Below are 15,561 nucleotides of genomic sequence, written 5' to 3'. Positions count from 1 at the left end.
TCCTCTGGAATGGTGGCCAAAGCATGAAGCAGCATACGAATGTTTAGCGTATCTGGCATGTAAATACCTTGCAATGCTGGCTACAAAAGTTCCATGCAAACACCTGTTCTCACTTTTAGGTGACATTATAAATAAGAAGCAGGCAGCAGTATCTCCCATCAATGTAAACAAACTTGTTTGTCTTAGCAATTGGCAGAATAAGGACTGAGTGGACTTGTAGGCTCTAATGTTTTACACTGTTTTGTTTTTGAGTGCAGTTATGTAACCAAAAAAAATCTGCATCTGTAAGTTACACTTTCACGATAAAGAGATTGCACTTCAGTACTTGTATGAGGTGAATTGAAAAATACTATTTCTTTTGTTTATCATTTTTACAGTGCATATGTTTGTAACAAAAAATAATATAAAGTGAGCACTGTGCACTTTGTATTTTGTGTTGTAATTGAAATCAATATTGAAAATGTAGAAAATCATCAAAAATATTTAATAAATTTCAATTGGTATTCTAATGTTATAAGTGTGATTAATCGTGATTACTTTTTTTAATCACGATTAATTTTTTTGAGTTAATCGCATGAGTTAACTGCGATTAATTGACATCCCTAATATATAGCCAAACTGCTCTCAATTACATCTGTGCAGTTCCCTGGAAGACAAGTTGTGTGGTTGTAAATGAAAGCAGGATTTGTCCAATAGACAAGAGACACTACACTTTAGAGTAAGATAGCCATCATTAGCATCACGAAGTCATAATTTTTCTTTGGATAAAAACATATGAGGCCAAAGGTAGCTGGAAATAAATGTGACTCTTTCTGGAATTCTTAAAAAAATGCTTTGGAAACTAAAGTAAGTATTGCACTTAGGCATACTTTATCACTGCGATAACCAAGGAAAGTTGTAATTTTCAAATATCAGCAAACAAAAATATAGAATTGAAAGGATATATAGGCAAGAAACGGTCTCTTCAGAACCATATTCAAGTCCCAAAAGAAAATGTATCACTTGAAATAAAGGGGAATCTCACAGTGACCTAAAAAAATTATTAAGAAACTGGTCATCCCTCGTGACTCCTACTCAGACCAAGCCAGAAAAAACAATATGACCTCCCCCAGGGCATTCTTTCTTTCTGATCTTAATTCTTCAATTTGATTTAACTTTGCTTGTGGTCTTCAGCACGGTACCAATGAGTTTTTCTGACAATCCTAAACAATTAAGGGCCTATATTGAAGAAAAACAAGTGCTTAGGTGAAGTTCCCTGAAATTACTAAGGAGAATGAACTGCCAGGCTTGTATGTAGGTCCAGCAGACTCCATGGAGGAAAGGATGGTCCCATTGTCAGAAGGAGCAGTTCTGACTACTCTACAGCATAAAGCCAAGAGCACAGTTTTTCTTTTATTTCACCAGAGAATTTGGAAGCTATGTAGAAAGGAGTGTGTACAAACCCAAGCTTATTCACCTTGGCATGAAGGTCCTGACCACCAAAGCTCCTGGATCATTGAGATTGCTGCAAGACTTTCTGTACCTTGATGCTATCAGTTGTACCTTGATGCTATCAGTTGTACCAAGCAAGTAGATCTGAATTGTGAGCTCCCCATATCATAGTTCAGAAAATTTGGTAAGAGACCAGCATCCAGGTAGCAATTTTTGAAACACAACTGGACTTAAACAAAACAACAAAACCCACTTACCTTCCTGCCAGGTGGCTTGCCCTATTGCACAGAGGAAGGCGATGTGGTATAAATATCCCAAAGCTCTTCAGAGACTGGAATTTTAGTCATCGTTACTCAGCTATAAATATACACCGAGAAGTTTGGCAGAAGAACGTATTGCAGGAATACGAGGGTAGTGAGGGAAATGAGGGGGAGGATATAAATGACAGTGCTGATGAAAGGCTGAGGGTATTTAGACACCTTCACATTTTTTAAATCTCAAATCCCGAGCGGCATTTCACAAGACACCTAATGGCAGGAGCTCCTTTCCTGAAGCTATGGTTCAGTTCACCTCAACTGAGCTATTTCAAATTAGCAGGAGGAGTGAAAAAGAGAAAGGGATTGAAGAAAGAGGAAGTTTGTACAAAAAGGATGAGATTTTGAGAGACGGCAAAGGAGAAAAAATTCAATTTAAAGGGGGAAGTAGGGAACATCTAGAGTCAAGGAAAAGTAATAAAAGAAAATACTAATGGGGAAAATAAGATGCTAAAGGGAAGCAGAATCAGAAGATAATTTGGAAGAGTGAGGAAAAATGGAAGATACACATTATAGAAAAATCAGTTTGTAGGAAAACTCAGAAACTGAAAATGGTAAAGAGACTCAGATACAGTGGGGCACGTGGAGAGAAGGAAGGGCTCACTGTACATTTTAAAAAAGTTACTGGGTTGAAACCACTGTGGCCAGATAAATTGATTCTGAACCAGGTTAACTGAAATCATGTTTAGACAGAGACCAAGTCTCCTGATGAGATGCCAGCCAGAGTCTGCTCTCTTTAGCTGCTGTCCACATTTAAGCTCCTAGGCAGAAGTAATCTCCTGATATGGAGAGCTAGGGAGACACTCCATGCTATGTCTCTATGCTAAGGGCCATCCCAGGTAGGAAATCTATGCTTAAGAATCCAGGGCTCCAATTAAAGAGCAAGAGAACATAGTTGCTCAGCCCACCCATGGCCATAGGCTTGGAGCTATTGTTAAAGTGACATTGGGCTATCTGTGCATAGCCACATGGATGGGCAGTAACCAGGGATCAGTGGCCAGAAACCTCTTTATCCCCACAACACTCCACTTGCCTCACCCTCTGCCCCCTTGCTCCAAACAGGCAGGGGCAGCCAAGCAAGCAACAGCCAGAGCTAGGCACCCAGCTTCAGGCTAACCAGAGCAGCCCCCATCAAATTGCAGGAAGTTGTCAGATGGCCCTTCCAGTCCAGGCCAAGCAGCAGCCAGCAAGACAACTGAACCACATCCCTCCACCCACTCCAGGAGCAGCAGCAGCCAGCGGCAGAGCCTCAAGCTGCCACCGAGTTCTCACAATGCCACTCCAGGGAGATGGCAGAGCATAGCAATCCCTTTGCTTCTAAAGCTCATTCCATGCTGCATCCTTGTCAGGTTTACAGTTCTGCTAATCGGGACACTGGCCACCATATCTGTAAAGTAAAGCATATTCACATATGCAAATTAAAACATGAAGATATTTGCATGAAGTCTCCAGATTTCTGAACCTTCAGCTTGAACAGGTATGAAGCAAGTTCAAACACGGGTTTCCAAATATAGTTCTAGGATGTGTGTATAAAGGGCCTGGGAACACAATCTAGGTTTCCTCCTAGACAATGGCAGGTGAAATCACAGACTAAGAGGTGAAAAGCTATCCCGTGAAGTCCTCCAACACTACAGAAACCAAACCAAACCAAAGAAAAACCAGAAGAGAGGTACTTCAGAAAAAACAAAACAAAAAAACCCCCCAACAAACCTGGGCCAAATTACTGCTGCGTAACAGTAATGGGGCTACCTACTAGAATGTAGGACTGATGATTGGTGGAGCGATTACTGAGGTTGCTTTGCCTACAGGCCACTCAGAACATGGCTCGATGTAGGGCATATCTATATACCCTTTTTTGGAGAAAGGATCAGCATTAGATGAGGGTTAATTAAAATGTATCAGCCAACCCCTGCTGAAATATGACCACTTTTCCTAGTCTAAAAATATTCTTAGGGATGAGATTATGAAAAGCAATAGGGAACAGATGGATGGGTGAAAGGGTGCAGTTTTTCTGGCACTATAGAAAAGAGTATTTGTAGTATTTATAGTTGTATGCATCACAGAGAATTGACAAGTCAAGGAACTGGGTGCCAGAACCCATTTCAAATAGAAACTCTTACTTGATATCCAAAACATTAATACGTATTGCTTTATACCTGACCTTGGGGCATGTATGAACATTACATCAGGCAAATGGTGGTTGTTTTGGTAGTCAAGACAAGATTCCCGAGCCAACCCAAAACATTTGGGGTCAAAATCTCTCCATAACCCTTCCTCCTGCCTTTCCTGGGAGGGCAGGAAAATGGCATATGTAAATCTTGTTTATGATTTGTCAAGACTGTTTCCATGCACAATGTCATCTGCACTTCACCAAAACAATCACCTTGCTAGTGGTTCTTCCTCTCCACTGTCTGTGTACCATGACCTTCTCTGGCCCACACAGATGGCGAAGGGGAAAAAAAAGGAAAACTGAAATTTGTCTCCAGTTGACTTTACAATGCTTTAAAGGATTTTGCATTTCATAGAAGTCTGATCCACCTTAACTATATTCTTGTAAATTCAATTATAAATATGTTCACTCTAGTTGCATTAGCCTGTATGTCCAATTCAAATTGGGAGTTTTAAATCCTATATTTATGTTTAGTTTTCACCCTTGCTTCTCTATTACTAGAAAAGATCATAGGGATTTCATTCAGTATCCATGAAAATATCAAGCTACAATTACCTTTGTTTTTTGAGATGGCAAATTTGTTATGCACATTTTACTAAATGAGGGCGAAAAACACGGGATGAAACTTAAGAATACATGTACCCTCCACATCCCTTGAAGGTGCAAAAAAACCCACTGAAAACATATAACCAAATGTTATTTAATATCTTAAAAAGTAACACAATCCAAAATGGATATTTCACACAACACTACGTAAACAACATGTACACAATATTACCATATGGAGGGACTTTCAAATATATAGACTTACAAAAATCCCTGTCCTTTTCTCCTTTAAATTATTACACTAAGCATGACAAGTAATCATCATTTACAGTATGGTACACTGACACAATAAAAACCATGTTACAAATGTGCTGTTATAAATCAGTAACATTAGGGAAGACATTTTATGAACTGTAATTATTTCATATGAAATATTATACAATATAAACAGAACATCCATCTTGGATGACCTTTACAGCAACCAGAGACCAAGTAATTTTTAAAATTTATTTTCAGTGCAAACACATTTATACAAGGCAGTCTTGGCTGCAAAACTCCCTTCTAATATACAGTAAGTCCCACTTGCATTTATTAACTCATTTAAACCTAAAGCGACGGTCACATTCAGACACTCACAGAAAGTTACCTGCAGAATTATGATCCCTTTAAACGTAAGTCTCCTCTATGTATAAAAGTAACATCTGTGCCAATTACTCTAAGAGCCCTGTTCAGACCTTTCATACTTTCACATGGGCATCCTTTGGGTGGCTCTTATCCACTGTACAGCTTGATGAGTGCATTATACTGAACAGAGATTTGCCCTTCCATTGTGCAAAACAGATGGTTGTGCATTAGCATCCAGGCCGGGAGGGTGGGGGGAGGGGGCAGGAGGTTTGCTGATTGTGCATTTCTCTACAGATTTCATATACAGTCATGGGAGAAACACCTGTTTATTCAACCAAAGTCCTATTTTCAAATCCAAGTCTGAGTGGCCTTCTGCCTCTTCTACATATTCTTCCCAGGGAAGGGAAACAAAAGCCCTCAGCTCAGAACAAAGCTTCAATGGAGTTAAGGATGGAGTTTGAGCTTAGTTACCTCAGTGTAAATCAGTAAAGTTATTCCAGATATACGCCTGTGTAACTGAAGTAAAAATTTGAAATGCTGCTACCAAAAAAAAAAAAAAAAAAAAGTGATAATCCCATTCTCCTTTCACACGAGTGGCACTTCAATAATTCCAGCTGGGCATGTTGTATATAAACAGGAAATCCTGATGCCTTAATAAACTACAGACTAATTAAATTATGTGCGTTATTATGGGTTAAGTATATATGTTTAAAGGAATTAAGTAAAAAATTGCAGCATTTCTCTTTAATACTATACTGTCTTCTTCAGAGGAGCAGAGAGGATTGTCAACTATGGTGTGCCACTAGATTAAAAGAAGATTCTTACTCAGTATAGCAATTTGAAGTATCACCTTGGGGAAAGCCCTGTAAAATGTATTTGAAAAACAAGTTTTTGTTAAAATTGACTTTTCTAAAACCACTATTGGCAGCAGCCCTATTGCTGAAATGTGAACATTTTTGGCACTTCCAATATCAAAGTCCAGTGCAGGACTATAGTTTCTCTCCTACTTTAATAACTGTAACACCTCCGAAGAATATCTTTATAGTATAGACATTAAGCACTTTGGTTAAATATTAAAACATTAAACCTACTGTCATGACTCAAATTAAATAAAGAAACTGTTTGATAATCACATTGTTGACTCTGTGTGATCTTGGACATGTCACTTAACCTTTCTATGTTTCAATGTGTCAGTGAGTTAAATAGGGATAACAAAATTTGCCTACCTCACAAGCTTGTGAGGCTTAATGGTTTGCAAACAGCTTTGAGATCCTCAGGTAAAAGGCATGAAATATAAGTGCAAAATATTATTATAGTTTATTATGGGCTCCAAATACTGTTTATGATCCGACTTTTTCGAAAAATAAACTACCATCACCAGCAATAAGATCGAGGTTTTCATCAAAAACGTTGTTTTCAAATAGATTTTACTGTTTGAACGGGGGTGAGGATTGCTTTCTACCATGTGGGTGTTTACATTGCTCTGCTGAGTCAAATGGATACTATTCTCATTTTTTAAAAAAAATTAAAATATGTACACAGGAAAATTGGCTCATCTAGTGATATTAATTTACATCCGAGTATTGGGATTCTGTATGCTTGAATAAATTCAGGGTTTGTACATAAATTAGAGCTGCTAAGGTGAAGCTTACACTTATTTTCCTTGGTTTTTGAAATTTTCTAGTTTTAAAAAAGGCAACTTGTAATTGGCTATTACTCTACAGCTAACCCCCTTTTTATTGGAAGTCTGCCCAGGTTCTTTGCAGGATGGGCACCTCTGTATACACCTTACTTAGGGACCCTGATACTAATCTCAATAAAATCAATTAAAGTTTCATCACTAATTTCAATGGAAGCAAGCATCTGAGATACATGGGATTAGAAAATGAAATGTGCATTCTTTAAATGACAGCTGGATAGCACACAGGTCCTGCCATTTAAGAGAAGTTCTGATTTGATATGTTGGCATAACTGAAGGCAGAATAGGGCCCAAAGTGTTTGAAGGTTGACAAAAAAATACCTGGTATGTCTTCTGTAAAACTCCAAACTGCCAATCATATTTCATATACTGTAGGTGTTAATAATCTGCTAAATTACAACTATCATTTTCAGAAGGGTAGCCGTGTTAGTCTGTATCAGCAAAAACAATGAGGAGTTCTTTGTGACACCTCAGAGACTAAGGCCTGGTCTACACTGGGGACGGAGGGGGAATCGATTTAAGTTACGCAACTTCAGCTACATGAACAACATAGCTGAAGTAGACGTACTTAGGTCTACTTACCGCGGTGTCTTCACTGTGGTAAGTCGATGGCTGACGCTCCCCCATCGACTCCGCCTGCACCTCTCACTCCGGTGGAGTACCGGAATCAACGGGGGAGCACTTGGCGGTTGATTTATCGCAACTAGACTAGATGCGATAAATCGACCCCTGCTGGATCGATAGCTGCCCGTCGATCCAGCGGGTAACGTAGACAAGCCCTAAGACTCTAAGGTGCCACAAGAACTCCTCGTTGTTTTAACTATCGTTTTGACTTTCTACCAAGTAAAAAATTTAGCAATAATGGCAAGACCATGGAAGGTATTAGGCTTCCGTTCACTCTTAACAAAATTATGTGGCCTCATCAAAATCTCAAATTATTAAACTGAAAGCTAAATTTAATACAGGAAAAGGAAATCATGGCAATGAAAACATAATGACTTTGTATGCAAGCACTGATACACAAGAGAACACCATGACCTAATGATACCGAATTTTTTTAACCTTGCTTTTTACAAAACACTTTTTTCATGTTGCTGCATTTCATCAAATTCATGGAGGTAGTTATAGATGTAAAAAAAATTACCATAAAAGTAACATGTTGTATTATAATAATACATATTAAAAGTGTGCAAAATGCCAACAGATTTGTGTTGACCCTTTAAAGTTGACACAACACAGAGATTCAACCTAATCTAATTCTGTAAACCTTTAAATTGTGAGAAGAATGATAGATAAGCAACCATGTAATACAAGGCTATGATTTCATTGAAGGAGTAAGGTGACACAAAGCACTCAAGCTCCACTCCCATGGTTTTGTTACCAGAACCTCACAACGGAATTTCTTTATATTTCACCTGTTGATTTTTTTAAAAAAAAATTCAAGATCAGAATATTTCTATTTGAAACTTCTGCTTACATTCCATATTCTGAGAGTCACATTAATACCAGTAGTATGCCATGTTAACATTAATATGACATTTTATTTTGTCTGCTGGACTATGGGAACTTTCAGAAATCAGAAACTATACAGTTTTTAAGTAGATACTATGATATTTCTCTGGAAAGATGTCTTCTGTACAGTCAACTACCTGTATAAATTTTAGTAAGTTTATAACAAAGAAAATGTTTTCCCCAAAAAGGTAAAGTTTGTCTTTTCTGTTCACATTTTAATACTGCAATTTGTACTTTCAGATAATCAGCTATAAGTTAAGATATTGTTCAAACATTTTTATTTACTGAATTGATACATACTACTAACATCAGAGCATATCTCAGAAACAAAAATCACAGTCAGCCACTGTATCATATATAACGACGCCTCACAAAAAAGACTCAAGTCTGCATGTAATAAGCAATCCTGAAGTTACATATTTAAGCAATAAGATGGGACAGGCAAAGTATTATTGGGTCACGACATGGCTTGGAAGGCATGATAAGGCAGGAGGCTAAGTGACTTTAACCAACCAAGAAGCACAATGATTTCCCTTATGTGCACTGAAAGATCTTATTGCTCTTATGAAATGGAATGTAGGCATAGAAATAAGGAAAACAGTTAGAATATAGACATAGGTTCTGTATGATATACCTGACAGAATCAGAAACCAATTGTGTCCAGAGTTATAAAGCCATTTCATAAATATGTAAGCTATATCCAACTGTGTAATATACAGCTATATCTTTACTAAAGAATTCTGATGACAATACAGAACATGAGTGAAGCAAATGGTTTATACAAGTTATACATGTCACCAGAAACTGAAGAAAATGTTGGTTTTTAATATGTGCTGTTGGGTGTAGTATCTTGGGTACCAATAAAAGGCAATGTAAGTATTTACATTGCTGAACATCCTTCTTAACGTTTTCGTTTTTCTTCCAGTTCTGATAAAATAGCAAATGTGGGCACTTTTGGAGACAGTTTGCTGCAGTAAATGTTTGCATGTGTAACAGAGCAGAACTTGGCCCTTTATACCTAAAAATTACTTGTGGAGTTTGCCTATCTGTAAGAGTTACTCTGGAGTAATCAAGTTAGCATAAATTACTTTGGAATAACAATTTAAGGGAGTACAAATAAGATACACCACGCCTGCAGAATTAGGATTTCTCGATCAACCATATGAACACATTTAATTTCAAATCATATATAATTTTAAAAGCTATACATGTCCATAAAATGCTGAATTGTAAATAACGCCCATTGACTAAAAGGCCTGAAGTTTATAATTCTCTAAATTTCTCCTTTGATAACCACTGCAATGCACGCTATTTTCAACAGCCTAATTTAGGCACTCTACTTAAAAGCTATATAAAATAGAATTATGTCCTTCCATTAGAAAGAAATCAGCTCTTCAGGCCATGCTTGTCATTTGTATCACAAAGAACTTCTCTTTTGTTCAAATAAATTTGTTATTCTGATTTTTATATTAACAGCACGTTGGAATATCAGACGTGCCACACCAATGAGATCACCTTCCTTAAACATTTGATTTATACTAAAAAAAACCTGTTACGCCTTTTCTGTCACTATTTGCTTTGCCTCAGTCATAGTTAGACTTCCCCTCCTTTCACCTGGATTCAAAGGCCTTCAACTCTGTTTGCAATTATGGAAGGTTAACATAGTAAGTTTTAGACAAGCATCTCATATACTTTTGAAACAAAAAAATAAAATACAGCAATTCTCCCTTACCCACCCCACATACTTAAAACATGCCCTCTTTTGACTTGCTTTTATAGATTCCTGCAAAATCGTGTCATGAAAACTCACAGTGAAAATGACTGATGTATAAATAATTCACAGATAGAGCTGAGGTCTTTACTAGTCATGTTTGGCTTTGTTTTCCCTCAAGGTGACCTAGCTGTTTATTTTTAGTGGTGGCTCAATTTTTGAAATAAAATGATCAACTCTGTCCGAGTTTAACCACTCACAGGGGGCATCACGCATCTGTGGCATTTTTAAATGGAGTTGGCAACTGCATGGACATTGAAAATGCAGATTACACTTACAGTGTCTAGACTTTCATATATGTGCTCAGTTACAATTAAGTGAAGCAAAGGTGTACATATTATTCCTACTGCTATTCTGTTGCTACAGAGCTGCAGGTGTGGAAAGCAATACCTTGAAATACAAGATTTCTTTGTTGTCCCTACATAGCAGCACAGTTTAAGTAAACACCAAAACTGTGGATGAGATGCTCGTTTTTTCCAAAGATGTAAACATCAGTCCCAGTGTCGTAAACTTTGCTGTATAGGATGAGACAGAAGAGCCGAGGCAGAAGGACTATCAAACACTAGTAACAGAAGCTTGTAGGCAGTTAGCAGGTTTCTGCAGTTTTTCAGCTTCACTTGTTGGAGGGTCTGCAATTGCTCGGAAGTTGAACATTGGACCTGCGCCACCATGTGCAGGACTCAGGGCTGGGTTCTGACGTCTGTTACTCTCAACAATACTTGAAGTGTTGGAAGCCAAGCTCTCGCGAGTACTATAAAGCAAAATAAATGAAATAAACAAAACAAAACAAAACACCGCCACCCCCCATATATCTACCAAAGAGGAAAACTGACTGGGGTGTTTTAAAATGGGCTTCCTGTGTTTGCATGCAGTGTCACATCAATGAAGCATATCAGTTTGATTATTCACATGTTGCTCCAAAAGGGATTGCAAACATACTCACTGGTTACAGGTTATTGCACAGGTATAGTACTAAACAGACCTGAAGTTGTTCCACAAAGTTTGTACATCTGAGCCAATATCAAACATCTGGATTTTTCATTCCGGCAAAACTTCCATGTGAAATAGATCACCTTTCTTTCCAGGCTGGTGCACTGAATCACAGAATAGTTTCACTAAATCAGCCATGTGGCTGAACTGAGCTATGAGAATTCTCCTTTGGCCAGTATTTTTATGCCTCCCCATTATTGTATATGTTTGCACACAGAACATTTCTGGTAGTTCTGACCAAACTGAAGACACTATTTTCCATTAAAGCTGTAATACTTCCAATTATGACACATTTCTTGGAATGTTTTTTAGTTGCTGGCATCAAAGCCTTGAGATTCTGAGTGCCCTCCACTATAAGGACTATCACGATGCAGGATTGGGTCCTTAAACAGCATTAGTGTTGTAATTTCACTTTATCTAATATAGAAAGTTCTTTTAATGCAAGTAAATTGCTCATCTGTGGGAGTGGCTGTGTGCTCAGCCCTTCTGAAAATCAGGCCATTTAATGAGGGATCTAAATAAGGACAGAGAAGCCTAAACTTGAGCCACCCATTTTTGAAAATAGTGGCCATTGTATTTAAAGTGAGTTCTACTCCTTTTATATTATACCACTTCTTTTATGTTCTACCCGTAAGGACCTTTGGATGAAGACAGACTTTATTTTTAATGAATCATTTGCTCCTGCTATTTATTCTCCACCTATAGCCATAATCCTTTGTTAACAACAATTATTTCTGTGGAGATGAATACAAAACCACGCACAGAGGAATGAATTCAGGTGTGGAATAAACAGAAACAGAACAACTAAGAATCACTGATGCCTTGTGGAAAACTTGTTATAATAGGTACAGTTCTGCTCACCACTGGCCCTCTTCTGCCTTGAGTATTACCCATTTGCTTCAATGGACAATTTACATACCACTCAAGGAGCGTATGACAGGCAGAAACATACCCCCCTTCTCATTTTCTGACTTCTCTTCCTAAACTTTTAGCTGGGGATGGACAGATGACTGAAAAACAGCCTTTGTGTTTACAATTCATGAGTTCCTGCTGTTTATTTCTCACATGAAGTCATATTCAATTTGTAACCATCATTTCCAGATTTTCAATAATTTTTAATTTTGATGTCACAAACTGAGCATGACAACATGTATATCCTGAGATTGCCGTCATCCTGCAATGCGAGCTGTGTGTGCAGATTGATGGCAGGGTTGGGTATGACTCCAGGGGAGGGAAAAGCAGCAGGACTGCATGACCTCTTAAAAAAAAAAAAAAAAAAAAAAAGGTACCTGGAGCCAACTTCAGTAGCCGCATTATCAAAATGTAACGGGAGTCTGACAGAAATTTTTCCAGTATAGATGTGTTCAAGAATTCTACAGATAAAATACCTTCGGTGCCTTTTGACTTTAGAAGGAATTCTTTCATTATCAAGATCCTGTTAAAGTGTGTTTTCTTCCAATTTGGCATCCTTTTAAAATATAATTTTCCTTTTATAGTGCTGAAATGGTAATTTTGGTTACTCAGGTGTACTAAACACTCCTGCTTCCTAAAAAGGAACTCTAAAAACGAATTTTTTTATTGTAAAGTGGGAAGAGAATAATGGTATTTTAATTACAATTAAAGGGCCACATTTAGTCTTAACTCCATTTACTTTAATGGAGTTACACTGGGTATGAAATTGACCAGAAGTACCCATTTTAGTCATCTCACAATAAAACTCACTCCTTGGGTACATGAAAGCCCTTGAAATATTCAGAGTACATCCTGACTTTAAAAATAGCTTCCTGACCGTTGTATGTTACTCTTGGCTCATTTTAATGGCTCTTGCCAAAAAGAGATGTTAAAAAGTGGGTAATAAAGGCAGACAAAAAGAGGGATTATACAAGAAACCTAATTTTAAAAACTGCCATTTCTATTTCCCATTTGACTTTATATAAAACTAGTACAGCAGTACAATACACTAAACTTATCTGTTTCATTATCAAGCTAAAAGAAAAGGAGTACTTGTGGCACCTTAGAGACTAACCAATTTATTTGAGCATAAGCTTTTGTGAGCTACAGCTCACTTCATCCAATCCACTTCATTGTTAGTCTCTAAGGTGCCACAAGTACTCCTTTTCCTTTTGTGGATACAGACTAACGCGACTGCTACTCTGAAACCTGTCACATCAAGCTAGTTAAACTTTACGATGGACAGAAATAGAGGTTTCAGCTTCAGTGCAAAGAATGAAGGCAGACAGAATATCTCCTTGAACTAACTGAACTGCAAATCTGAGGTAGACAATCACATGCGTGAATCCTGTAAGCTAGCCAAACAGTAGTATAAGAACTGGCTCATATGCAACCAACCCAGAGGAAAAAAAAAAGCTCTGTATGCCAAATAAGATCAAATTGTTTGGGTGGGAGGTGCAGAGTGCTATATGGGCAACAGTAAGAATAAGCAGATGTGTACTTCCATTTAAAAAATAAAAGATTAATTTGTAAGAATACAATGCAAGTGGACATACTGCTGTTATAGTGGAAAGATGCTAAGCCTCTGCACAACACATGTGATCAATAAAATGGATCGATTCCTAAACCTTCCAAAGTTATATGACCTTGGTTAGCTGCACCAGGTAAAAGAAATGGACACTTACTGTAAACTATGGTTATTTGAGATGTGATGCAGACATGTATTCCGCTTAGGTGTGTGTACCTCAGCGTGTCAGAGCTGGAGAATTTTGCCTAACAGGACACACAGAGGGTGACACTTGCACCTCATGGCGTAGCTCCTCCCCCTTCAGTTCCTTAGCACCAAACACCCAGAGACCAGACTCTGGTGCAGAGGGGAAGGAGGGTGTGGGCCGTGGAAAACACTTTGGCATCACATCTCAAAGAACCACAGTTTTTCAAAGAAACCACGTATCAAATAACCACAGTCATTTCTTCTTCTTCAAGTAGATGCAGCTGTGTATTCCGCTTAGGTGACTCACAATCAGTACCCACCCCAGGAGGAGGGGCTCAGAGTCTGCCTATACAAGAATTGCAGGACCACCCTACCAAAACTTGCATCCACTCTGGAAGATGTGATAATGGCATAATCGTTAGGAAACGTATGTGTGGACAACCATGTAGCAGCCCTGCAAATGTCCAATATTGAGACATCATTGAGGAAAGATATAGATATTGCTTGCACTCTTGTAGAATGAGATCGCGCTGCTGACGAGGTGTCGCCAAAGTTATCTAATATGCAGTCTTGATACAGGATGTTATCCAATTAGATAGAGAGTCTGTGAAGAGGAACTACAGGCCAGTCAGCCTCACCTCAGTCCCTGAAAAATCATGCAGCAGGTCCTCAAGGAATCAATTCTGAAGCACTTGGAGGAGAGGAAAGTGATCAGGAACGGTTAGCATGGATTCACCAAGGGCAAGTCATGCCTGACTAACTTAATTGCCTTCTATGACGAGATAACTGGCTCTGTGGATGAGGGGAAAGCAGCAGATGTGTTATTCCTTGACTTTAGCAAAGCTTTTCATACGGTCTCCCACAATATCCTTGCCAGGAAGTTAAAGAAGTATCGGCTGGATGAATGGAATATAAGGTGGATAGAAAGCTGGCTAGATCGTCGGGCCCAACGGGTAGTGATCAATGGCTCCATGTCTAGTTGGCAGCTGGTATCAAGCGGGGAGCTCCAAGGGTCGGTCCTGGGGCCAGTTTTCTTCAGATGACACTAAACTGGGAGGAGTGGTAGATACACTGGAGGGTAGGGCTAGGATACAGTGGGACCTAGACAAATTAGAGGATTGGGCCAAAAGAAATCTGATGAGGTTCAAAAAGGACAAGTGCAGAGTCCTGCACTTAGGATGCAACAATCCCATGCACTGCTACAGACTAGGGACCGAATGGCTAGGCAGCAGTTCTGCAGAAAAGGACCTAGAGGTTACATTGGACGAGAAGCTGGATATGAGTCAACAGTGTGCCCTTGTTGCCAAGAAGGCTAACAGCATTTTGGGCCGTATAAGTAGGGGCATTGCCAGCAGATTGAGGGACATGATCATTCGACATTGGTGAGGCCTCATCTGGAGTACCGTGTCCAGTTTTGGGCCCCACGCTACAAGAAAGATGTAGAAAAATCAGAAAGCATCCAGCGGAGGGCAACAAAAATGATTAGGGGGCTGCAGCACATGACTTATGAGGAGAGGCTGAGGGAACTGGGATTGTTTAGTCTGCAGAAGAGAAGAATGAGGGGGGTTTTGATAGCTGCTTTCAACTACCCGAAGGGGGTTCCAAAGAGGATGGATCTAGACTGTTCTCAGTGGTACCAAATGACAGAACAAGGAGTAATGGTCTCAAGTTGAAGTGGGGGAGGTTTAGGTTGGATGTTAGGAAAAACTTTTTCACTAGGAGGGTGGTGAAGCACTAGAATGGGTTACCTAGGGAGGTGGTGGAATCTCCTTCCTTAGAGGATTTCAAGGTCAGGCTTGACAAAGCCCTTTCTGGGATGATTTAGTTGGTGATTGGTCC

At 38.8% G+C, this 15,561-nt stretch overlaps 1 protein-coding gene across 5 annotated transcripts in view; it reads right to left on the bottom strand.

The window, feature by feature from the left end:
* Window positions 1–4,653: 4,653 nt before the first annotated feature.
* STOX2 (storkhead box 2) overlaps window positions 4,654–15,561 on the bottom strand; it is a 119,601-nt gene continuing 108,693 nt past the window's right edge. For all 5 annotated transcript variants that reach the window (XM_084625825.1, XM_084625828.1, XM_084625829.1 and 2 more), the window contains one exon: window positions 4,654–10,818. In XM_084625825.1, coding sequence (XP_084481951.1) covers window positions 10,623–10,818 — 196 coding nt within the window. In that variant the 3' untranslated portion in view covers window positions 4,654–10,622. The remainder of the gene's footprint in view (window positions 10,819–15,561) is intronic.

Source organism: Lepidochelys olivacea, assembly GCF_965140295.1.
Source record: "Lepidochelys olivacea isolate rLepOli2 genome assembly, chromosome: 4".
In the NCBI taxonomy this organism is placed as follows: domain Eukaryota; kingdom Metazoa; phylum Chordata; order Testudines; family Cheloniidae; genus Lepidochelys; species Lepidochelys olivacea.
The sequence above is the reverse complement of the archived record's forward strand: the minus strand, read 5'-3'. Positions and strand labels throughout refer to the sequence as shown.